General features: G+C 37.4%; 1 protein-coding gene across 10 annotated transcripts in view; it reads left to right on the forward strand.

The window, feature by feature from the left end:
- NEBL (nebulette) overlaps positions 1–26,869 on the forward strand; it is a 378,828-nt gene that overhangs the window by 277,230 nt on the left and 74,729 nt on the right. For 4 of the 10 annotated variants that reach the window (XM_086334536.1, XM_086334539.1, XM_086334543.1 and 1 more), the window contains 5 exons: positions 215–325; positions 11,693–11,794; positions 12,729–12,830; positions 21,985–22,098; positions 23,890–23,991. The exons of 2 other annotated variants lie outside the window; for them this stretch is intronic. In XM_086334536.1, coding sequence (XP_086190662.1) covers positions 215–325; positions 11,693–11,794; positions 12,729–12,830; positions 21,985–22,098; positions 23,890–23,991 — 531 coding nt within the window. Of the gene's footprint in view, positions 1–214; positions 326–11,692; positions 11,795–12,728; positions 12,831–21,984; positions 22,099–23,889; positions 23,992–25,654; positions 25,728–26,869 lie in introns of those variants that run through there. 4 more of the 10 variants (XM_086334538.1, XM_086334537.1, XM_086334542.1 and 1 more) reach the window with 2 other exon arrangements.

Raw genomic sequence — 26,869 nt, forward strand, 5'->3', positions numbered from 1 at the left:
TGTGGACAAAAACTTTTGAAATAAGTTACTCAGGGTTGGAATTAGTCTAAACAGAAGCACAAAGATTAAAGTATTGTGTATATTATTTCGTTATAAAGGCTTAGGCAAATTTGACCAAATACTACGTAAAATCCTAGCAAAATACTGAAATTTAACGGGTAAGAAATTTCATACACCTCCAAATGAAACTAAAATTATTTGTTTTTTCCTTCAGATTGCCTACAGGCAGAAGCATGATGCTGCCAAAGGAGTCTCAGATTATGCCCACATGAAGGAGCCGCCTGAGATCAAACATGCCATGGAGGTCAATAAGCACCAGAGTAATGTAAGCAAGCTATTCCTCATGATTTTCTGGAAAATTGTAGTTAACTCACATCAGGGCTAGTGGATAAGTTGTTGAAGTTTAAATGTTACAACATTCCTGTTCAAAAAGGACTTTAAATCTTTTTTTTAATCTTTATCTCTCCATGTCCATTCAGAAAGCACATCTGAATTATTCTCTCAATGGTTATTAGAACCTTGTAGAATGCCTTTAAAATGTCACATACTTCTTGCAGACCTGGAAATCGGGTTTCCAACAGCCTTTCCTATAGCTTCCTTGTCATGATGGCGATGCTCCCGTGGTTTCCAGTCTAGAACTGCAGAAGAACTGGGATGCTAGGGAGACTAAACCCCACTACAATTTCTTTTGGAATGCGTGTGGGGGCAGACGGTCACAAGACCCAAGAGGAGCAGGAAGACAATAGATGCCTGATGGCCAGCTTAGAAGCAGAAGCCCAGAGAGAGGAAACAAGCCTGTAGCAAACATATTTCTTCTTTGGCTATAAGGTAGCTAGTACATCAATGCTTTCATGTGTTTACTTAGCTAGCACTACTGTCTTGGGGGCCTAGAAGAATATTTTTTCCTGAAATTGCAGTGGAAGCTTATTTGTCTCCTTATCATGAATTCCTTGCTTTCTAGAAGGAAAGTAGGCGCTGTTTGTCAGGTTCTTTATGGGTTAGAATCAGTTAAGATAAAGTGTTTGCCTTTGTTGGGTCAGGAAGCTCCCTTTTCTTTGCAAAGTACCTGAAGCATCTTTGTCATTTCACACAGGCTCTGCCCCATCACTTAGTTCTTTTCTGAATTGTGCCTCCAGAGCCCCAGCTGTGCAGCATCTCTTTGTAGGATGGCAACAGTCATCTGATACTAAATTGCAGTAGGTCAATGCTTAAGTAAGAACTGAGTGAGGTTTTACATTTTAATTCAAATGTATAAACATATGCCAATACCAAAAGTGCTTTTCTAAGATGGTTTAAGATTGATAAGAGATGAAGAAGCTACATGTCTGTAATTACCAGCAAGGCCATTTTATCAGGAGGCTTTATAAGAACTTCTGCTTACACAAGGACTATCACAGCCATAATAACAACCACTTAGTGAGCACTGCCGTGCACGAGGAACTGGGCCAAGACTTTGATCATTTCCAGTTCTCACAGAATCCACGTACGGATTCCCGTTTTGTAGATGAAGAAAATGAGACTGAAGAATCAAACTCCCCAGTCCACTCTTCCTGTTATAATCTGCTGCCTCCCTCTTAAAGGTCACTCTATGGTTATTGTGTCAAGATTTTAAGTGAAATTTTTAAAATATAGGTAAAATAGGTTATCATTAGATTTCTCAATGGATCCAGTGCTCTTGTGGGAGAGAAAAGCTGAGACCATGAGCCTCCACTGTTTTGAGCTGAAGAAACTTTGAATTTCTGTAAATGGTGTGGGTTAGAGGGAGGTCATGGTGGTCTGGGGAGGTGGCTGCCGTTTTACAGACCCTCAGGAGACACTATCTAACTCTATAATTCAATGAAATTCAAATACAGAAGTTCCTTATCATGGAGCTGAGGTTATTATTGTAACTCTGCCTTTTCTTTTAAAAGGTCTTTGATTGAGGGATTGAGGGAATAGAGTAGAAAGCCCCTTTCTCCTCCATTCAGCACTGTGTACTTATGGGAGAAGGATGTGTTTACCTACACTCCTCTGCCTGCTCGGCTCAACCTTTACATGCAAAGTTTGTACATATAATAGGATTTAGAAAGTGTTTAAGACTGTTTACTCAGATTTAAAGTGAGAATGATATTTGTATTCTACCTGTGATGTAGTTGATATTCCCCTAGAGTCAAGTCACTTAGAATAATACATTTGTTGTCCCTACGATATGAAATTTAATTGTGGGTCTTGAAAAACACAGGAAAGCAAGAATGTCTCTTGGTTAAGTAGGTGAGGCCACAGCATCTCCATGAAATACAAAACTGTGTCTCCCATAAGGCTTCAGTAAAATGAAATGCATTTGTAGAGAGTTTAACTAACAGAATTACCTTTTCATAATGTGAAATGTCTCTTTGCACTATATTAATGACTTACTAATTTAAAACAAAATGTGTTGTCACATGTGTATCTGATTTTCCTAGAAACAATACATGTCAGCATCTTGGCTTTTCTTTTTATATTTCCGCCAAAATCAAGTCAACTTTCTGATGTCTGTTAGAGAACCAAGAAACTGGGACAATTACAGTTCAAAGCTTTTAATTCCTACCTCCATTCTGGTCAGACTTTTTATTAGAACATTGATCAATGGGCCAGATGGAATCATTTTTCTTTCAGAAGCTGACTGTCCTTTATACCTTTGGAGATGTGAATAAGGAGGCTGGGAAGAGATTCTTTGTGACTAGCCGACTAAATTTCCACCTCGGAATAACTGAGAGTTCCAAGGTGAAGAGTATTCTGGGGGCAGTGGTCTTTTCTTTCACCCCCAAGTTCAATGATCATGAAACAGGAAAGAATAATTTCTCATAATATCCTCCACTGTCACATAGGTCAGAAAAGGAGTTGGGAGTCAGGCCAGGGATAAAAGGCTTCTTTTGACACATGTTGCCTGGATAACCTTGGACAAGTTACATGTATCTCCAAATCTGTTTCTTTTTTTTTTTTTCATATGTAAAATTGGGGTAATGAAATCTACCTCAGAGAGCTCTTGCAAGTGATAAATTAGATATGAGATGTAAAGAGCTCTGTTGAAGATCCAGTTCAGAAAATACTAGTTCTGTTTGGTCCTCCTTCAGTTTTAAAGAGTGATTTAAGAGTTTAGGGTGATATCATTGTTAATTCAAAACAATGAAACGAGGTTAGATTTCTAAGAAGGTCAAATCAATACAAAATTTATGTTAAGAAGCATTTAGGTCAGAAGGGCATATTCATAAGTTTCCTGAACCCATTTAACCACCTATCTTGTTGATACTGTTATCAAAAAATGATTAAAAACACCTCATCTGACTTATTTTTTTTTTTGTATCTTCAGGGATGTACCCCTGCCAAATTTTTCTAATGTAATTAAAGAAACTGGAGATATTCTATCCTGTTACCTTCCCCTAAAGATGGGTTTGAAATGAAAACCTCAGTAACGTTATTAGTTTTCATCAATCTTATCAGAGGCATGAAGAGCAGTACTTCTAAAGTTAAGTTAAACAAATTCTAGCTGCCATTTTAAGTTTTATAAATAATGTGATCTGTGTAGATTTGTGATGAAATTAGAGTGGTAAGCTTTCCCAAAATACCATATTGGTAATCAATTCAATGTGTATTAGAAAGAGGTATTCATCAGGGGAAACCAAGACATAATGCTCTTTCCAAGAATGATATATGTACTTTCTTAACATTAATAAAAACTTATCAGTAGACAAAATTTCTATTCCATCAGAAAGAAAAAAATCTTAAGGATAAGTAAATCACTAAAAAAAATTGGAAAAATATTTATTATCCTGTAATTCCTGATGTGACTTAAGAAACAGTGCTTTTAGAATTTAGTATTAAAATAGGTATATTAGGTTTTGTTCATTTCTAAGTACAAAAAAGATCTTCACACCCAGATAATCACGATGGTGTGAATACTCATCTAGAGCCAGACATCCTGGAATGTGAAGTCAAGTGGGCCTTAGGAAGCATCACTATGAACAAAGCTAGTGGAGGTGATGGAATTCCAGTTGAGCTATTTCAAATCCTGAAAGATGATGCTGTGAAAGTGCTGCACTCAATATGCCAGCAAATTTGGAAAACTCAGCAGTGGCCACAGGACTGGAAAAAGTCAGTTTCATTCCAATCCCAAAGAAAGGCAATGCCAAAGAATGCTCAAACTATCGCACAATTGCACTCATCTCGCACGCTAGTAAAGTAATGCTTAAAATTCTCCAAGCCAGGCTTCAGCAATACGTGAACCGTGAACTTCCAGATGTTCAAGCTGGTTTTAGAAAAGGCAGAGGAACCAGAGATCAAATTGCCAACATCCACTGGATCATGGAAAAAGGAAGAGAGTTCCAGAAAAACATCTCTTTCTGCTTTATTGACTATGCCAAAGCCTTTGACTGTGTGGATCACAATAAACTGTGGAAAATTCTTCAAGAGATGGGAATACCAGACCACCTGACCTGCCTGCTGAGAAACCTGTATACATGTCAAGAAGAAACAGTTAGAACTGGACATGGAACAACAGACTGGTTCCAAATAGGAAAAGGAGTACGTCAAGGCTGTATATTGTCACCCTGCTTATTTAACTTATATGCAGAGTACATCATGAGAAACGCTGGGCTGGAAGAAGCACAAGCTGGAATCAAGATTGCCAGGGTAAATATCAATAACCTCAGATATGCAGATGACACCACCCTTATGACAGAAAGTGATGAAGAACTAAAGAGCCTCTTGATGAAAGTGAAAGAGGAGAGTGAAAAAGTTGGCTTAAAGCTCAACATTCAGAAAATGAAGATCATGGCATCTGATCCCATCACTTCATGGCAAATAGATGGGGAAACAGTGGACACAGTGACAGAGTTTATTTTTTGGGGCTCCAAAATCACTGCAGATGGTGATTGCAGCCATGAAATTAAAAGACGCTTACTCCTTGGAAGGAAAGTTATGACCAACCTAGACAGCATATTAAAAAGTAGAGACATTACTATGCCAACTAAGGTCCATCTGGTCAAGGCTATGGTTTTTCCAGTGGTCATGTATGGATGTGAGAGTTGGACTATGAAGAAGGCTGAGTGCTGAAGAATTGATGCTTTTGAACGGTGGTGTGTTGGAGAAGACTCTCGAGAGTCCCTTGGACTGCAAGGAGATCCAACCAGTCCATCCTAAAGGAGATCAGTCCTGGGTGTTCATTGGAGGGACTGATAGTAAAGCTGAAACTCCAATACTTTGGCCACCTGATGTGGAGAGCTGACTCATTTGAAAAGACCCTGATGCTGGGAAAGATTGAGGGCAGGAGGAGAAGGAGACGACAGAGGATGAGATGACTGGATGGCATCACTGACTCGATGGACGTGAGTCTGAGTGAACGCCGGGAGTTGGTGATGAACAAGGAGGCCTGGCGTGCTGCGGTTCATGGGGTCGCAAAGAGTCAGACACGACTGAGTGACTGAACTGAACTGAAGGCAGAACAGTTAATAATATCTATTCTGCTTTCTTCATAAGATTGTGGTGGTGATAAAATTAATCATAAACATGGAAATTTTTATCATCTCTAAAATGCTTTTATCAACAATGATAATACTGCAAATAATGATAAAGCTCTATCATTTAGAAAATTGAAAAAAATGTGTTTTCTGATGAATATCAGATCCTCTGTTTACTTATATTTCAGAGACTTATATTTTCTTTTAAAAATAATGTTTAGGACTTAATTATTTAATAGTCTTTTACATGCAACATACCTAAACAGAAATAAGCCTTATTAAGATATAATTTCCAGTCCATGTGCCTACTTAATGACCTTGGAGAGCTTCTCTAATGTGAAAGTTTATGACAAAAGAATTTCTTGAGGATGACTAAACTGGTGTTTTGAGATTATGACTAAATACAGATCATACTATTCACTTCTATCCTACAAACCTATCCTATCCAGCAGTTTCTTCTCACCAAGAATCGTTTTAACTTTCACCAGAGTAGTAAAGGGAATGAATAAGTTTGGGGCCAGTTGGTTCTGATTTCTTTTACTCTATCTGCTCACATTGCCCTTGGCTCCACAGGTGTCTGTCTGTGGCTTCCATGCTGCCTGCCATCCCTCAGTTCTTAATCTTCACATCTCCAAGTAATTACATTTCACTAAGGATCATCATGGTGGAGGTTTGGCTTTTTTCTAGTTTATGAAGTCACCTATTGAAGAATCTCAGATCACTGTTGTCAAAACATGAAAAGCTTGCTGCAGAGTCACTGGGAGTCCTTTGCTCAGTGCTCAGTCTGGCTGTACATGGATAATAAAGGCATCCAGTTCACTTCATTTTCAATATCTAATTGAAAGTTTCTCTTATTGGCCAAGTCCAACCAAGAATGGTACAAGAAAGAAGATTCTTCTGGATAACTAGTTCCAGCCTTGGGAGGGAGTGTTGATGGAGCTGAGTTGAGGACAGGCTGGCACAATAATGGTGGGGTGAAGATTTACTAAATTCATGTGTTTAAAGTGTGCAGAACTACAGTACCTGGCACATACCCTGCATGAATGTAAGGAACATGCAAAAGATATGGCCTGATGAAACAAAAGTAGAAAGATTATTAGGGGGGAATAAACCGAGATTAAAAGACAATAAAATGAGATGAAAATGCAAGCTGAGAGTGAAAGTGAACATGGTAATATAAGGAAGAAATTCCATGACAGATTTCGATAGAATTAAAATTTTAAAAAATTTAACTATAATTTATTTATCAATATTGTATTAGCTTCAGGTGATAGAATTAAAATCTCTATTGGAGGCAATAAAGAATAGATTTGACATTGCAGAGAAACATATGAAATGGAGGCTACATTTGGAGTTTGTAGATTCAGTAACAGAAATCCATCTCATGTTAGCTCAAGTGAAAAATGAGAATTTATTGGTTTGCGTAAAGCTACCTTCAGGCATAACTGGCTCCAGAGGCTCCACAGTGTCACAAGGACCCCCTTCTTTCCGTATCTCTTGGCTCTTCTTCCTTCTCCATGACTTCATTTGCAGATCAAATCTGTCTAGTTGGTCTCAAGGCTGGTATTTCCAAAACTAAATCATCTTCACTGTGGCCAATCCCAGAGGAAAGGATAGCAGTTATTTCTCCCCCAGCCTCAGATCCATCAACGACTCTGACCTTGCTTGTTTATGTGTCTGCTCTCTATTTAATCATAATTTCCAAAGGGTTGGAGTATCTGATTGGATAGCCTGTCACGTGGCCACTCCTGTCACCAGAAAGGAAGGCTGCTTCTGATCGCCTCACCAAATCACATGGAGGGAGCAAGGGAGGGGCAGTTTCCAAATAAAAAGTACCTGGAAGATTTTTGGGTTTCCCAGTGGTAATGAATTCGCCTGCAATGCAGGAGATGAGGGTCTGATTCCTTAGGCAGAAAGGTCCCCTGGAGAAGGAACTGGTAACCCACTCCAGGATTCTTGCCTGGGGAAGTTCCATGGACTGAGGAGACCAGTGGGCTACAGCCCATGCAGTCACAAAGTGTTGGACATGACTTAGTGACTAAAACAACAACAAAAGGTGGATTAAAAAAAAAAAAGAACACATGTCCACTACAAAGGGACAAAGGAGTAATTTAGGAAAATGATACAGATTCATGGAAATGGGCAAAGAAGTAAATTCACTGAGGGAAAAAAAAAGGCAAGAAAGAGAGATCAAGCACATAAAGTAATAATTCTAAGTGCTCCTGAGGAAGAAACCATAGTTGGTCTTTTTGAAAAGATTACATACTGCCAAAATATGTAGCAGTTTATTTTGAGTACAAAATAAATGTATAAATGTGATATTGTCATAATTGTTGTGTTTTAACCTGTATAGGACCTATAGACGATAAGGATGAAACTTCATTGAAAGCTATAATAAGAGATTTAAAGAAATGGAGAAATATACATTTTCCTCCTGGGAACAGACTAAGATATTGTTGAGATATAGTTTTCCCTAAAATCATTTGGTTGGTTAGTGCAGTGTTCATTAAAAGTCCATTTATTTCCTTTGTGGAACTTATTAAAATTAGTCTAATGTTCATTAGTGAGAATAACTAGCTTAAATTAAGAAAAAATTTGAAATAGAAGAGTAATAAAGGCAACTTGGGTTTAATGAATATAAATCCTTATGAGTCATTCATTTAAGAAACGTGTGAGTGAGGCAGTGAATGTGAAGTCCTTAATATGTACCTGGTACCTAATAAACAGGGCTTCCCTGTGGCTCAGCTGGTAAGGAATCTGCCTGCAATGCGGGAGACCTGGGTTCCATCCCCGGGTTGGGGAGATCCCTTGGAGAAGGGAAAGGCTATCCATTCCAATGTAGACCAGGGGGTCACAAAGAGTCAGACATGACTGAGCGACTTTCACTCACTCACATCATAAACTGCCTAAAATGACTTCTTATTTCTCCTCCTCCTCTCCTCTTCTTCCCATCTTCTTCCTCTTCCCTCTTTGCCCCTTCCCCTTTCATTGCTCCTCCCTCTGCCATGTTTTTCATTCTCTCTTGTCCTCTGAGGACATGATAGGGAACAAAACATTAAGTAAAACTAGGTAAAATAAATCATGGGCCCTCAGGCCTGCACCTGTCCTGGGTTGATGACTTTTAGGAACCCCTATCTTTCTTCTTATTCAAAGCAGTTTTATATAGAACACCCTCTTGCCATGAGAAGACTGCTGGAGAATTCAGTGAGCATTTAAGGTTTGATTATTCAGAAAACGCTGCATTTAGTTTGGGATTATTCAGAATATATATATATACACACACACATATGAATATATATATACATATATATTCTATATAAAATATATGTATATACATATATATTTTATATAAAACTGAATATATATATATATTCTGATATACACACACAAACACACACACACATATTCTGCTGCATAACAGCTTTATTCTTTCCTGGTTCGGATGGGCTGAAGAAGGGAGAAAATACATTGTGCAGACGTTTGAGAAATGTCAGATGAGTTTCCCTCAGCCCTAAGTCACAGGTGAGGTGGAGGAAGGTGAGTAGTCTGCTCAGGCCACATTGTCTCTATACCACCCGTGTTCAGACATCCTTGCAGGGAGCACAGAGCAGGAGCCTGTGGCTCTGTGTGCCTCAGCATCAGCCCCTGTTCCTGGGGAGTATCCCCAAGCCTGATATCCTGGGAGATCTGTAGTGACCAGGCCCCTGGGCTTTTCTCCTGTGTGGCTCCATGGTATCTGCTAGTTTGAATGTGCAGCTCATGTCAATCTTAATATTTGTTTTGAGTCACATATGCCGGCCTCTAATTTGCAATTTACATGGATGATGGGGCCCCATTCATTGCCCCAGTCCTGCTGCCTTTGTGCTGTTCACCTCTCTCCACGCAGTCATTAGGCTGAACAGCATATAATTAGGAAACCCATGGAAAGCATAGATATCTGAGAGGTTGCAGCTCTTTTCAAAAAGTAAGGGTTTCCATTTTTACACTCATTCTTTTGTAAACAAAAAGACATTCCCCGCTATGGCTTTCATCTGAATGTAGTAACTTAGAAACAGTCTTGTAGGTGGGTAGTAATTGTGGTTTGTTTTCACCTGAGAGTCCGTTTTTGTTTACACAGCTTGTGTTTAACTCTGGGCAGCCTGAGGTTGATTGGCCATCATTTGTAGATGAGTGTGTTGCTTTTTGAAACCAATCAAAATTGGCTTATTTTAAATCCCTGAAGATTTTAAATTTACCCAACCAAATAACTCAGTTTTCAGCTTATATCTTTTGCTACCTGTGCACACAAAACTGACTTAAAATTGCTTGCTAAGCCTTTGAAAATAGAAGCAGTGAAGAAAACAGATGTTCTTGCCAAAATTATGCTAATTATATTTAAGCTGTGTTCACTTGTCAGACAGGTTCATGATTATAAACATAGTTTAGTCGATGGTGAAGCCAATGCAAGATCTTAAATAGAAGTGTATATACATGCTTCATTGAAATAAAATAATATAATGCATTAGGGAGCCTATGAAAGTATTAACACATTATCATTCCTTATACTTGATATTATTGTTTAAAGAAGTAAAAAAGTACATTTTTTTTAACACTGTAGGATTGAAAGGACGATAACAAGATACATTACTATTATCTAGAACACTGATTTTTAGTGGTCAACTGGGGAATTCATTAAAATGCAGATTTTGGGGCCCCATTTAGCAAAATTATATTACAGAGGATTGAGGATGGACCTCAGGAATCTAAATTTTTAATAAGTACTCTAGACGATGCTACTGCAGAAAGTTTGCAGGCAACATTAGAAGACTTATTTTGAGGAATTTCCTAGAGGTCCAGTGGTTAAGACTCTATGCTTCCACTGCAGGAGGGTTCATTCCCTGGTCAGGGAGCCAAGACCCAGCAAACTGTGTGATGCAGCCAAAAATTAAAAAAAAAAAAAAGAATTATGTTTTGGGAAATTTGTGGGAATTCCTTAGGACTCCAAGCCTTCACTGCCAAAGGAGTGGGTTCAATCCCTGGTCTGGGAACCAAGATCCCAAGATCCCACAAGCTGCACAGTGCAGCCAAAAGAAAAAGAGAAAAGAAAAAGAAACACCTGTTTTGTACAAATGCAATTAATTGTGCATTCTTTATAAATGTTCAGTTGTACATTTCTGTGTTCTACCTTTTATGTCTTGAAAAAGTGAAGACAGATTTTGAAAATGACCATTACTACATGCTTTGCATTATAAATGTAATAAAATCTAATGTAATGGACAAGTTGACCAGCCCACCCACTGGTGAATTTGCCAAATAGAGCTTCATCTTTTCAGTTCATGACTGGTCTCAGGAAATAGAGAAGCAGGTAGACAGGGAGATGTTGCCCATTAGGGGTTGTATGAGTTGGCTTCTGGTCTCTCCTCCCATCTGTCAGTCAAGTTATTCTGAATGACAACTGTTACCTGAAGGATATTTGGCAACGTTTGTATATTTCTCTTTAAATCTCTGTTTTCTATACTTTGGTTTGATTGTATCTAATGTGCATTCAGAAGACAGCTATTTCTTTCTTTCTTTTTTTTTTTTTTGATGGCTATTTCTTAATGTGAATCCTTTTGTTATTGGAGGATCAAGTCATTGCAATGATGTTTACTGGAATAAAACTATTAGCACCCATCACTAGGCCTCCCAGATAGGGGCATTTGAAGAGTCCAATCAGGAAAGGACGAGAAAAGTGTGGTTGGGAGTGTGCAAGGCAGAGTTCCAGAGTTTCACACACCCTCACCCCAGGAAATGACTTTCTGTATTTGTGTACTGGGGCTTATCCTGTATCCATTGGGACTCAAGACTGTGTGATCAACAAGTTAATGACTTTGATTGAGGACACTCTATATGTGATCATGCCTATATACATTTATCCATAATGACATGCTTATAAGGGTAGCGTATGTAAAATCCTATAAGCTTGGTTTTGTGCTATGGTCTTGGAATTATATTTTTTATGTTGTATGAATTCAGTTCATATACAATAATGTCAATGAGTCATTGGTATAGTAAAAAGAGAATATAGTTATCCAAATAAATGTTGCACATAATAAAAATTTTTTAAAAGTTATGATCAGTGACTTTCTTAGATGATTATGGTGAGGATAAATTACATTAGGGACGTTAAAGCTAGCAGCTGTATGACATTACTCATTTCCTTTTTCTTTTTTTTTGATCAAAACTGTCTCTTCCATCAGATTTTTTATAGAAAAGATGTACGGGACACCCACATGTATAATGCAGAGCTTGACAGACCAGACATCAAGATGGCGACACAGATCTCCAAGATCATAAGCGATGTAATCTCTCTTTCTTATTTTGAGCAGAATTGATTTCTTATTTTGGTGGAAGACAAAGCATGGCTTTGGTAGTTGGGTGGTTAATTTAATTAGTGAAATTTATCAATCTGAATTAATGACATCTCAATTTTTTATCTGAATTATCTCTTTGTGTAAATTATTTGGATATGTGCAGAAATTGATCAAACTTGACTTGACTATGGCTTGTGTTGTAATACTTAAAAAAAAAAAAAATACTACTCAGGCCTAAGATAACATTCACGTGTTTCAGCCTGAGAGTCAAGTTTGTCATTCATCTGGTTCCATAATTATCTGTCATCTTGTCCCAAAGAACTTCACTTTGGCCTTTTTTTTCCCATCTTGTTGCTGTTAATTGTGCGGGTTCTTGTTAGTCAGCATTTACCCATGCACATTTCCTGTGCATCATGGCTGTTTTTCTCTTCCCTAAGACATCCGTCTTGGCAGATACCATTTTACTTAAACATATCTTATATTCTGGTTAAAAAATGATGACTTAACTTGAACCAAATGATTAAGTAGCATAGGATGTATTCATCTTAAAAAATCAATAATTATTTACTAAATTCAGCTGCATGTTAACCAGATGGGGTTAGATCAGTTACTAAGACTAAACATAAAAGACATATGTATGCAGAATCCAGGGTCTTAATTATCTAGAAATTCCTCCTGGATATAATAAACACAATGATGATGATGACTGGATTCACAGACTCAAGCTTAGTAATTATTTTACTACAAAAAAACATTGTTTTTATAAAATCAGTTTCTTCTTAGCAGTCAGCATTTTAGAATTTGGTGAGTTGTAAGGAATATTTTTTTATGGGCTGACCGTCTATTAATTTTATTTTGGCTATTGCCAGTGTAATTTTTCATGGGAAAATAAAAATATCTGACATTTTCTTATTCATTTTAGGCTGAATACAAGAAAGGGCAAGGAGTAATGAATAAAGAGCCTGCTGTAATTGGAAGACCAGATTTTGAACATGCTGTGGAAGCTTCTAAACTTTCTAGTCAAGTAAGAATCTAGCGATATTTCACAATGATTTTATTCAGAGATTTTGTTTCTAGCAGCACTGAAAAATATTTTACTTTAGATAATGTCTTTAATGGCAAGCATATACAAAGATAATGTTCCTGTAACCATATCAGATAGGATTACAATAATTGTAAATTTCACTAAGGGATAAAATATGTCATTTTGAGCATGAAACTAAGTGTTCTTTTCTCCTGGCTCAAATTCTAGCTTTTTCCAATGAGTTCAGCCATTTTGTCACATTTCCTAGAATTTCTGGAACTTAGCAATAGTCATATCAATTAGGTTAGATTAGATGAATAATTAAATTTCTATCTATATGTTCATAAACAGAATTTTTAACTTAGTAAGGAAAACGACAATTTTCTCAATGTTTAAGTGCTTTAATCACACATTTGAAACTAGGTAATGACAATGAAGAAAACACTGAAATCATTAAAAGGATCTGAAGAAGTGTACAGACATGCCATATTTTTGGCTGAACATGTCAATAGATAAAAATTACAACTTTCCCCAAATTAATACTTAAATATCATGCAATTTCAGTTAGAATCCAATAATTTTTTTGAAGTATGGATAAATGATCTTAGAGTTTGAATGGCAAGGAATGCCTGAAAATAGCCTTCAAAAGTATTAAAGACCAGTGAAAGGGAACTTACATTGTGAGTTACTATAACATAGTATAAAACCACTGAAATTAAATCAATATGGAATTGATATATAAGAGATAAAATAATCAGTAGGTTAGACTAGGGAATCCTGAAATAGACTCTAATGTGTATAAGAATTTAATATGTGATAAAAGTTTTGGTTTAAGTCAGTGGGAAAAAGTTGTATTAGTTAATAAATGGTGCTGACATAACTGGCCATCCTTCAGGGTAAAAATAAAATTGGACCTGAATCTCAAACCATCTACAAAATAAATTCCAGATGGTTTAAAGATATGAATGTAAACAAAAAAATAATTTTAAAATCTTAAAAGAAAATCCAGGAGACTGTATATACTACATAAGGATAACAGAGTTATTCTTAAAATTGGAGATCCAGAAGCTCTAATGGAGCTTTTTAATGGAAAAAGGTAACATTTATAAAGTCAACAATGACAGCAAACAGTAATATTTATGCATGTATATAGTGTTTTCAACTTTGAAAATGTCCTTTCTTCAAGTTGCAAATGTCTTAATTGGGTTACATTTCAAAACGGAGAAACGTAAATGAGGAGAACTATAAAATCTAACTGAAGAACATAAAATAGTATCTGGACAATTGAGAAGACCTGCTGTGTTCTCAGCTCTGGAGGGCCTGAGAAGGGCCGTGATTCCGAGCTTTTCTCAGTCCAAACGACACTTGCTGAAGTGGGTGTTGGTACGCACCTGGTAGCTCTTCCAGTATCGCTTTAGATTTTCTGACTTAGGATTTCAGCCTTTTCTGGGAGCACAGAGGTCAATTGGTGGTGTAGAAAAGCTGTGCAGCTTGGCTGAGTCATTAATAAAAGGGCTGTGGAGCTGGACCCCTGAGCTCCTGGTTTTGCTGCTGGCTCATCGAATGACTTTGGACAGGTGGCTTAATTTCTCCATCTGCAGTTTCCTGACCTGTAAAATGACATGGAGCAGTACTGCTTCTTAGGGTTGTTTTGAGGATTAAATGAACTACTGTGAGCAACTTAAAATATTGCCTGACCCATAGAAACACTGCATCATTTCCAAGGAATAATTTTACCGTAGCTATCCAGAAGAATTTTCCACTCTGCTTTTTTTTTTTTTAAATGAATTCATGCACAAAATGAAGTATAGTAAGACTGGCTCTTAGATTTCAGTCTTAAATTTTTTCCTTCACAGTCTTATTTGTGAGTCCTTAGAAAAACTTTTAGGGGCTTCCCAGGTGGCTCAGTGGTAAAAAATTTGTCTGCCAATGCAGGAGATTTGGGTTTGATCCCTGGGTTGGGACAATCCCCTGGAGAAGGAAATGGCAACCCACTCCAGTATTCTTGCCTGGGAAATTCCATGGACAGAGGAGCCTGGTGGGCTAAGGTCCATGGTGTCACATAGTCAGACACGACTGAACTGACTGAGCATGCTCGCACTTTTTTTGGGCAGACTTAAAAAAAATCTCAAATCATTTAACAGCTGAATGATCAGATATTTAAGCAGATTGTAATTTGCAAGTTACATTGTATCTGTCATCTTCGTTTTTTCGTGAACTTTTTGCTGATCTCATGGTGTATAAACTCATCAGAAAAGGGAGAAACTGGGCAGATGAATATTCAGAACTTCTGGAATGAAGTCAGTATGATCTTTTGTGTTTTCAGGTGTGTTGACTAAAAGCAAAGGCAGAAAGTGTAGTTTCTTATTTTCATTGACAACTTTGAAGATCATGTATTCTCTTGCTCCTAATGACAGATTATGAATAGAGGGGCACACAAAGGCAAGCAAATATGCAGAAGGGAAATAATTTAGGAATGTAGTAAGCTGGGAAGCTAGAGGCAGAATGCAGGATGCCAGGGGGAAAGGGCAAGACAGGATTGTGAGAGAGCAGGCGATGATGGACAGTGCCCGTGGTGTGGAGAGATAAGACACCCTGATGACAAGACACAAGGAGGAAGCGAGAGGGCACAATTTTCCCATTTTATCTGGAAACTGAGCTCTGTGGGACTGAATCCAGAAAAGGTAATGAATGGAAACAAAGCTCATTCCTATGTTAACTTGTTCAATAGCTTTGCTTCTGTAGTTGTAAACTTTCCTTTTCTAAAGTCTGGGGGAACATAAAATAATAGCCAAGTAATGAAAAGAAAATCAGTAAACAATAAAAGTGAAATCTCACCTGCCAAGATAAAGAGGTATATTTACAAGTATCTTAAGTATTAGGGCAGTAGTTATTGAAGTCATCATCTTAAAACAAATTCTTCTGAGTGGTTGTTTTGTTAACATATTCATTTATCATCTTAATTTATAAATTGAAATTTGTTTATGTGATGAATAAAATACCTTTAGTTTTATAACATCAGAGAAAATTTTATATAATAATTAGTATTTGTTCTAAAATTGCATGTGATGTATTTAAAAGAGTGGGTTTTAAACCTAAACGTTACTTCTTAGGTTGCTGTTAAAACTGAATAATAAGTATTGTCCTTCAATTGTAAAGGGTATTAATTGGCTTGAAGGATCTCCGATTCTGGGCAAGCACACACCCTTCCAACCTCCTTCCCCCAAACTTTTGGCTTACATGTCACATCCTTGACTTGCTGATTTAAATTCTATTGCTCTATTCCTCTTTATTCTGCTTTTCTTTATAGTTCTTAACACAGTGTGTAATAGTCATATAAAGGTATGTGTGTGTGTATTAAATATCTGCTTCACTAGCACTCAACAGGCTCTGTGGGGACAGGGTTTAATGGCATTAATGGCACAGACTAGGCTTTCAAGAAATATGTAGAGACCAATTAAACACATTTCTCTAGATCATTCACATTCGATACAAAGTCAGTAAAATATTATTTTGTTATGAAAATAAGGGCAGGGTATATTTTGTGTAAAATTCAGACTTAGACATACCGATTTATGATGACTTCTATGTAAAAATCTGATTTCACTCTCCCCCTCCGCAGCCTTTAGTTCAGTTTCATCCAAAATTGGAGGCAGTTGCTCCCGTGGATGTGTGGCATTGTGTTGTTGTTTACTTTTAGTGTTCACTGGTAATTAAGTGCACTTGTCCAGGTTCCCATTTCTTTCCTATCATTTTCTTCTGTGGCTCTGATGAAAAGCTTTCATTCAGGGTCTGCTCTTCTGGCCCTTTGTGAATCTGAGCCATAGGTGATGCCATGAAGCCCAGTACCCCTTGTGCTGAAAGCTTTGAACGACTGAGTTGGGAAATCAGACTTTAGCCATTTAAACACAGCCCTGCCTGGATGCAGTTATGAGGGGCTAGGTTAAATTCAGTCATTGCGGTTGAGCAATTCTAGTGTTTTCTCCTAGTTTGAACCTCTGAAAGTTCTGCTAAGTCTGTGAAACTTCCTTACTAAACTTTTAAGTTTCATCCCATTTGCCTACCCTGTATTTTTCAAAAAGTTGGTAGATAAGGACCATTGGATATGATATTTATAATATGAGTAAAATCAGTCATAGGTGGAACTTTTCGTTTGTTTCCAAAGTGATTGATTTATGTGTAAGGGGTAACATTGTGCCTTAAAACCATAGTTCCAGGCGAGAGTACTGGAGTGGGTTGCCATTTCCTTCTCCAGAGCATCTTCCTGACCCAGGGATCAAACCAGGTCTCCCGCACTGTAGGCAGATGCTTTACCGTCTGAGCCACCAGGGAAGTCATAGCAAAGGCACCCAACACCTATTTCCTCTTGTCTCAAGTGGTCTTGAAACCAGAAGGAAAAATACCATTTTCCATGGTTGAGTCACCCATTATAATGAAAGGAAAGCATCCTGATCTCTTAGGAGATGCAAGTGTGCGTGAGCAGGTGGATACTTAGATGTGTGAACTGTGGATTGATGGTAAGATAGAATGTTCTGTGTATGTGTAGTTAGTGAGTGAACCAGTCAGAAGGTGAGTGGATAGGACCTGTTTGAACTATTTGGCTATTTTCTTAGTTCATTTATGTGCAAACCTTACAGCAAGATAAGAGAATTGAGTGTCAGTGTCTGGTAAATGTATTTTTTATGGAATTCAGTTATTTTACTTTTTGGTTAATTAATGAGGGAAACTCTTGCATTCTTGTTCTTTAGTTACCTTTTGAATCAGATAACGCAGAGTTCTGAAGTTTAGGATAAGATAAATTTCACAGTACTTTGCTGATTATTAAACTCATTAGAAGTACATGGAGGACAGGTACACTTTAAATAATTAATCTTTAAATAACCTGGAAAGGTTATTTCCATTTTAAAATTCAAATTTTAAGGTCTATAGCCCCAGGCATAACTTTAAGAATAAAGTTTTCATAAAAATCTATTACAAGGCTATTAAAAAATTTGGAGACACTATGGAAGTTATCTGGTCCTGATTTTCAATGAAATGACCCCTTCTCAATGTAATCCATCCATTTATTCATTCAAGCAAAACAGTTACTGAACAGATATTACATCCTTGGGGTTAGATTTTCAAGGGTGAACAGGAAAGATATAGCCCATACCTTCACTGAACTTAGAGTCTAATGGGGGAGACCAAAAGCCAGGGACAGTTTTACAAATAATTGCAGCAATGCATGATGAGGGACCACATAAATGTGGAGTGATTCAAAAATGTATCAGCAGCAAGTATTCTAGATTGGAAGGTCAGAGAGGGCTTTCAGAAAGAAGTTACATTTGGGCAACTGCAAGATGTGTAGAAATTATTCAGGTGAACATTGGGAGGAGGTGCTGGTGCTGCTGCTGCTAAGTCACTTCAGTTGTGTCTGACTCTGTGCGACCCCATAGACGGCAGCCCACCAGGCTCCCCCGTCCCTGGGATTCTCCAGGCAAGAATTCTGGAGTGGGTTGCCAGTTCCTCCTCCAATGCATGAAAATGAAAAGTGAAAGTGAAGTCGCTCAGTCGTGTCCGATTTGTAGTGACCCCATGGATTGCAGCCCACCAGGCTCCTCCGTCCATGGGATTTTCCAGGCAAGAGTACTGCAGTGGGGTGCCATTGCCTTCTCCATTGGGAGGAGGTAGGGAGCAGTAATTGAGCAGGAAAGCAGAAGATAGTTCTACTGGTGGACAGATCAGCTGATAGAAAACTTGTGTTATAATCGGCAGAAGTCTTGTTGGCTACAGCTTCTACCTGTCAACACCAACTTTACCTTTGGTTGCAGAACAAATGCTGTTTTTCTATTTTTGCAAATATTTGAAGACAGTTTCCCTCCGATTCCCAAATCTCTTCCAGTATAGCACTCTTTAAGGGTAGTAAGTGATGCAGAGTGTGCACTAGATAAGTAATTCCTAAATGAATTAGTTAATGAGAAAAAGTGTGGCAGGAACTACCATACTTTTTAAATACATATTTATATGTATTTAGTATAATATAGATGCAATATATTATTTTTATATCTATTGTTTTTCACTTCCTTTTACCTTTTTTTCTCTTCTCAATAGACTGTTGTTCAAGTCAGTTTAGCAATGACTCTGGGGATTGTGTGTTGGGGGAACAGATTTGGGAAATTAGAGTATTATAGTTCCAACACCTATCTGAGGGTGTGAAAAGATGGTTGATTGCTTATCATTTTCATCATTAATCTATACATTTCTTTAGAGAACATATATTAAGTGCCAGATCCATTCAAAGTACTGTGTTGGGTACTAGGGATACAAAAATGAATAGAAATCTATTTCCTGCTCACTGTTTAATGGGAGAGCAGATAATTCAACTATGTCCAAAACTTAGAAAATAGTCTAATCTTGTATTTCCAGGGAAAACTCACCTTTAACAATAGGTTACTATTCACAACAACATACTTGTAAAAATATACTTCTGATTTATCTTCTGTATCTTTCAGAAATCAATGAAAATATTCTACTTAAAAAATAGGTTACTAAAGTTTGTCCTATAAAACATCACGTGGAAAAACTCAGGGTTCTGTTTGTATTGAAGTATTTAAGTCTAATCAATTAATTCAGCTGAGCAGTGCTGGCTTACATCAACTTTTCTTTCAGTTATTCATATTCTTAAATCTCAGGTATACCATGAGTGTTTTAATTATACATTAGCTAAATGGCAAGAATAGGCTACACGATGCTTGAGCACAGAGGGTGCATCATTCTACCTTTGTGCTACCCCCAGTAGTTCTCTGCACAGTTACACTAGGAGCAGACACAACAGAGTGGGAGTGTTAACTTGGGAATTTGTCTGACACATTCTCAGCTGTTATTAAACCTGGCGTTTGCTCTTTCCAAGTAAATGTATATTTCTGAAAAAACTGTAACCGGTTCACTGATGATGATTCCTTCCTTCCTGTATTCATTAAACATTGAGCCTGCGTTGGATTCCTATTTTGAGTTAGGATGGATTTCCTGCCCGAGTTTGGGAATGCTGATGTGAGCCCAGACACACTCCCATCAGGCCTGGAGCTGGTAATCTCTTCCAAAAGCAAATCTGATGGAGTCACATACACGCTTGAACTCACTTCTGCTTGGGCTTAGCGTAAAAGACCAGGATCCCTGACATAGCAGCGGGGTTCAGTGGGACCTGACATTCCCAAGTAATGCTTCCTTCCATGTTGCCTCTGGGCTTAGTGTAATGGTGCTGAGAACTACAGGGGGTACAAAGGCAAAATGATGCACTCTCTGTGCTCAAGGATCATGGAACCTATTCTTGCCATTTAGCTAATAACTAAGACACTCGTGGTGGCTGAGGTTGGGGACTTATGAGTGACTGAAAGGATACTTGATGCGAGCCCATGTTACACAGCAGGATCAGTTGATTGGATGGAAAGAACTACCAGCTGAGAGTGTTCCTGGCACCACAGCATCGGGAAGAATGTTTTCCTTGATCGCTGGACAGTGTTGGTGGATATGGCTGAATCGGGAGTGCCATTCTAGGGGAAGTCAGTTCAGAGCGTCTACAACCATAGTCAAGTGAATACCTGTCATGCACTAAAACCTAGAAGAGACGAAAACACAGATTAGAATGTTGTGAAAAGCGCCACAGCAGCGGGGTATTGAGGAGTGGAATTGCGTGTTTAGCAGAGGACCAGGTAGAGAGGATCTGGCTTTGGTGCCAGTTACTCTGGACAGTAGTAAAGGAGATCTAAATTGACTGCATTGGTGGTGGTGTCCCCCCCTGATTTCAAGATAAAATAATCTAAAACTTGAAGCTTTTCTTGTTTTAGGGAGGCCTCGCCTATTAATTATAATAAGTGAGATTTTGCTTGAAATTATAAGATAATATGATGATCAAAAAGTATTATTAGCAAATGAAACTGCAACAGAAACTATTGCATGTGAACCGTCTTGAAATGTTTTCCAAATGTATTCCCATCAGGATTTTTACCAGCTCCCTCCTGGAGGTATCAGCGTGTATCCCTGAGGGAGACCATCACCCAGTACACACTAGATTCAAAGAGTAATATGAGCCGTTCCCAAACTGTCTTTTTTCTAAAGGTTTCTGCAAGGCAGAGTCTTAGGATGTATGGATAAATGTGCATTCTGAATGTTGTAAAGAAAGAAATAAGATAGTGTAAGAATCATAATAAGATATAAACGGACAAAACAGCTTACTTTTGCTTTTGCTTGCCTGCATCCTTTCCTGGCTACAGCAGTTAAAGCAGTTAAATAATTAAATAAATGAGACTAGCTATTTTTGTTTTATTTTAGTAAAGAATTGTCTAGTTGTGTTCGACTCTTTGCAGCCCATGGACTGTAGCCCACCAGGCTCCTCTGTCCATGGAACTCTCTAGGCAAGAACGCTGGAGTGGTTTGCCATTCTCTCCTCCAGGAGATCTTCTTGAACCAAGGATTAAACCCCGGTCTCCTGCTTTGCAGGCAGATTCTTTACCATCTGAGCCACAAGGGAAGACATTTGGTTACCCTAAGACTAGTTAAAAAAAAAAAATCCACAGTGAAAGTTGGAGATGGTTCTGCCACTGAACACGAATGTGGAGTGAGAGCAGAGAAGTAATAAATGACATTAAATAGGCCCAGGATTTTTCAGAATACGTAATCCCTAACAATGAGTTTTTTAATAAGTGGGAAATGATGAGAAAAACCATGGTAGGAGCTCTGTCTTGCATTTGCAGTCATTCTTTTAGGAAAATTCGTATTCAAATTCTAATATTTGGAACCTGTTTTCTAAATGTGATAGATGTTAAGACATTTATGGTCTCGATTTCTAATTGATCATAGATGTTAGGAATGCAGAAATGGAAACTGACATTTTAAAATCCCGAGATTCTATATAATTCTTGTTAATAGGATTTGAGTTCATGCCTAATTGCATTTATGATCCATGTTCAAGTAGAGGTGTTTTTTTAATTAAAAAAAAACCCTTTATGCCTAATTAAGCTTTATATGGGGGGAAAATACTAGGTATTTAAACTCTGCTGCCATACATTTTTAAGGTAGCTTTTATCTGATATAATTAGAAATCAAATGTGTTGCTTTGAAAGCTTGAAGGTAAATGTGCTATGTAATTTTTCCTGTTTTTTTTTTTCTTTTATGGCAGATTAAATACAAAGAAAAATTTGATAGTGAAATGAAGGATAAGAAACATCTTTACAATCCTCTTGAAAGTGCTTCTTTTAGGCAAAGTCAGCTGGCCACTGCCCTGGCGAGCAATGTAAGTTGCTTTCTGCCTCATGAATGGCAATTTGCAGAATATTATTTTCAGTATGTTTTGATTCTTGTTTTGATAGACTTGGCTGTGTGGTAATTGTGATACTTAATCAAGATCATGTAATTTCCAAATAATTTTAGAAAACACTGAAGCCTATTTTCTTGAAGCTTTTCTGGGGGGGGAAAAAGTGTTACTGATTACTCATTAATAGGAATAGTTTTATTAGCAAAACTATTAGTATTATAGCTAATCAAGAGTGGAAATAGATTATAGAGTTTTTCAGAAAAACTGTGTAGTATCATAAATTAATGATTATGACAATAGTTAGCAAATGTAATTATGCTCATGAAATTGTGAAGATTGTAAAATATACCTGGAACATAGTAGTATATCACAAGGAAATTTCCAGAAATTGTACTTGAGATGGCTTACAATTTCTTTCTTATCTCTTATGTAAATTCTGTGAAATACCTCTTCATAAGATTTGTTTTCATTTCATATCTTTAAAAATGAAGTTTCAATTTATAAGAAAAGATAATTTTTATTAGAATTAGGAAGAGTATAAAAACATACATAGAGAAAATTAATTACTTTACTATAGTTGAATGAGACATAGAGTACTTTTTTAAATATTAAGTTTGAACTGTTCCTTTGTTAGAGCATTTAAACCTTTCAACTCCTGTTGTATCTGGGGGACTTAGTATATTTTACTTTCATTCCTGTTTAGAAGGTACTATAATTTGTGTTCATTAACCAGATTTTGTTACCAGCAATTGAAATGGGTGTTTCCGTCTTTTAGGACCTTTGGGAATATTCTAATAATTCATTTTTTCTTATTTGATTATTTTTGTGTGTGTACAAGCATAAAGCAAATAGGGCAGGAATATACTTAAAAGAACCTCCAGCATGGTATTGAAAGCTCAAGGTTTCGAATCGGTTGTCTGGATTTGAATCTTGCTCCACCACCTGATATTACACTTCCGTCTTTCTGTGTCTCAGTTTCCTCCTCTGTAAAATGAGCATACTTTAAATGTTTACTTGCTAAGATTGTGGAGCATACTTAATACATATAAAGTGTTTACACAGAAAAGTTTAAACATCACAGTAAGTGCTTGATGTTTTCTGTTATTAACATTTTTTATTTCCAAAGCATTTGATTGAAAAGGTCTACATAGTAATAGGATTAAAACTACCAAAGGTTCTAAAATTGACACAAAATATAATTGGAAGACAGTGGTAATTTCTAAAGAGTGAAGCTTCTATTTTCTTTATTTTCTGAAAGTAGAGTTTCAGTTAAAGTTACTTGTTTCTGTTAACATCACCCTTTCTGAGCACATAAACAATAAAAGGAGTTATCAAAATACTTTCAAGTACCTGGGAAGAACTTTTATTCATTCAGTAGTAAATGAGCACCATCTAGTGGCTACTTGTGAATTCATTTAATTTAGTACCGTTAAATAATACTTAGAAAGTGAAAGTGAAGTCGCTCAGTCGTGTCCGACTCTTTGCAACCCCGACTCTGCAACCCCGTGGACTGTAGCCCACCAGGCTACTCCATCCATGGGATTCTCCAGGCAAGAATACTGGAGTGTGTTGCCATTTCCTTTTCCAGGGGATCTTTCCAACCCAGGGATCGAACCCAGGTCTCCCGCATTGCGGGCAGATGCTTTAACCGCTGAGCTACCAGGGAAGCCCAAATAATACTTCGTTGTGTTTAAAATAATAATGGGCATAATGCAAAAGCATAGTATTTTCTTCTCCTAGATGGTATTTTGTTTCGTGTTATTTTCATAGGTGAAGTACAAGAAAGACATTCAGAATATGCATGATCCAGTTTCAGGTCTCCCAAACTTGTTCTTAGACCACGCTTTGAAAGTCAGCAAAATGCTAAGCGGAGTAAGTGGTCGTTTGTTGGCTAGTGTAGACCTGTGACTCCGTGGCACCCACACTTCTGAGTGCTTATGAGCGCACCTGCTTGCTAAAGCGAGCCTGGCCTTCACTGCCCCCTCAGTAACTAACTTCATGGAAACTAGTGTCTGTTGCTTAAATCCCACCCAGGCTGTTGCTTTACAAAGCTGGCTCTTTAATATCTCTTGAATACAAACTTTTTTGTGGAATAGCTACTCTTCCAAGTGTTTATGTGAGCATCCTTTCTGTCTTTCTCCTTCCCCTTTCTTTGTAGTAGGTTGACATCACTTGGAGGTCAGGCTCTTAAGTCAGCGATCTTTTATGCAGGCCAGAGCAGAGTGTCTGGTACTCAGAAGGTCTCAGTAGCATAAAAGTTGTCTTAGTCTGAATTATGCCTTGTCTAAAAATAAATCTCAAGAGTGTTTGCACTGCTGCTGTACTTTTAGTCTTGTGAAGGTTTCCGTGTTTTCTTCAACACAACAAGGAGGGGAGGGTGTCCTAATTAAAATATTTGTGTCTGCTGCCCAGTGGCCCGTTGCATCAGAACTTGGCTCTTGATGCTCTTTCCAACACACAGTGCGTCTGAACCGTGATGTCACTGGCTCTCATTACTGATGACCCTGGCTCACCTGTGCCTCTGTTTTCTACGCCTCAGAATGTCCCATGTCAGGATGATGAAGTCTAATTTGACCTCAAGTTATTTCTATGCCTATTTTAATAATGACTCACTCAAAAATTATCTGCATTTATTATATATCTGTCTTGGATCAGGCACAGATTTAATGGCAAAGTATATTGTCAAAGAATGTTAAAAAGTGAAAACAGTCTTCTTTAGGAGATGTGCCCACAGTCATGGATGAGAAAACTCTGTAGTTATAACCTGCTTCCCAAACCATTAAATAATGAGATAACAACTTCATTTCAGGTTTAAAAATGTCTACATTTGGTTTTGATATGTTGAAACTTCTGTTCATTATTTTGTAATCCTCTTCTTGAAATGTTATCTGTGTGAATTCATATTCATGGAGGAAATTAATTAATTAGTTATCACTGGTCTTTGGAGGAAAAGCAACCCATTATTCTTCCCATCTGTTGAGCAGGGATGAAGGTTGGGAGACTGTCAGGTGCAGAATTAGACTCGGTCCCTGGACACTTAATTCCTGCTGTCCTGCCATTTCAATGCTCATCCTCCTCTGTACAGACGCTCCTGTTTCTTGAGCGACTCTGCTTCAGTTGCACATTTTTAACCACGACTCAGAGATGTGCTTCTAAAAATCCGTGTGTTTCTGAGATTTGACCCTCTGCTTTCTTCATAGGTAGTCTTTGCTCATCCAGCTTGATCACTGCAGTCACATTTGACCTTGACTCTTCCTCATCCCTGTGTGGGTTAATTTCCTTCGGATGTGAGGATTCATGTATAAATAAGTCAGCAAAAATGTCATGGTTGTAATTCAAAAATTTGGATTACCATGAAAAATGTAGGCCACTCATAGGCAATATTTCTTTTTGAAAATATTGACCTTTATTTTATAATAGTGGTGAAAAATAGTAATAGTAATTGTTTCTATTTTCTCTTTGAGAAAACCCATCAAATTCATATTACAGTTGTTTTATACACCACTTGTAAAGTTTAAACCTTCATTTTTTCTAGATCATATTTTTTCTCCATAGAAAAATTGTAACTGACCAGTTGCTTCATGAAGAGAAAATTTGAGTCAAAAAAGGTGTTGCTCTGAAGTCTCTACTTATTAAAGTTGCACGATATTACATTGATTCAAATTTATTATATGTCAGAATTGCCTTCTTTTAAATTTTAATGTAAAGAGAATGAGAATTTTGTTGATTTATAAAGGCAACTTAATTTTAGTAAAAGATTGAGTAAGAGAATGCTTAAACAGGCATTCTACCAGAATTAGTTGTCAGTTTGTTATAAATGGCTGGTTTTTAAAGACCTCTAAATGTCTTTGATATAAATCGTAATTTGAAAAATTTTACTGTGCAGAGTAAAATTAGTGCCTTATTAGTTTGTACAACCATACTGATTAAACTGGAGGGGATATTTTTCTTTGAGAAATAGAACACTGTTAGCTTTCAGGTTTTTTTTTTGTAACTTTGCATAAATTAAAAAAGTGTATATTGTGTTACTCTGTATAACTTCCACTAGGAGGCAACAGAGACTCTTACCTAAGAAAAAGCAAGTATTGATCATTCTTTTGCAGATCTTAGTTCAAAGAGGGTGATTTTCTTTGGTTTTAAAACAGGAGTTTCTGAAATTCTCTCTAACTAAAATAGATCATTAAGTGACAGGCAGTATTTTTTGACCTTTTCTCAATCTATAAACATTATTCCAGATACAATTCTAGACTTTATTAGTTCTGGATTTTAACTTAGTAATGGAATGTATCCTAGCTTGTTACATGCATTTCATATCTATTTTATAAAATTACTTCTAATTAAATCATGACATCTCTAAGTATGTTGTTATTATTTGAAATTATCTTTTAGAAAAATTAGCAGAGAAGCTAAAATTCAGAACTTATTCTCTTTGGTCAAGATGTACTCTGTGCACATTTTCATGAGACTCCTGGGGGTGCTCTTCTCCCTTAAAGTATTCTGGTTAGAGTTTGGGCGATGCATGTCTTAGTTCCCTAATTGACTGAAAATGCCTCTGGGGACCTTGCTGTGTCCCTAGGGAAAGCAGTTTTCCTGTGTAGGCCCCTCGGACCTTCCGTCCTTCCCATCCTTGGCACTGAGGCCTCCTCTGTTTCACTCTGGATCACTGGAGCGTATCCTAGGCCTAAGTGTCCTAGCTTGTTCCCCCTCCCTTTCTAATGCTGCTTACTTCTCCCTCCACGCTACACTAAAT

This window comes from Bos grunniens, chromosome 13, assembly GCF_055505025.1.
Source record: "Bos grunniens cultivar Pamir isolate PY7600 chromosome 13, Bosgru_T2T1.0, whole genome shotgun sequence".
Taxonomy (NCBI): Eukaryota; Metazoa; Chordata; class Mammalia; order Artiodactyla; family Bovidae; genus Bos; species Bos grunniens.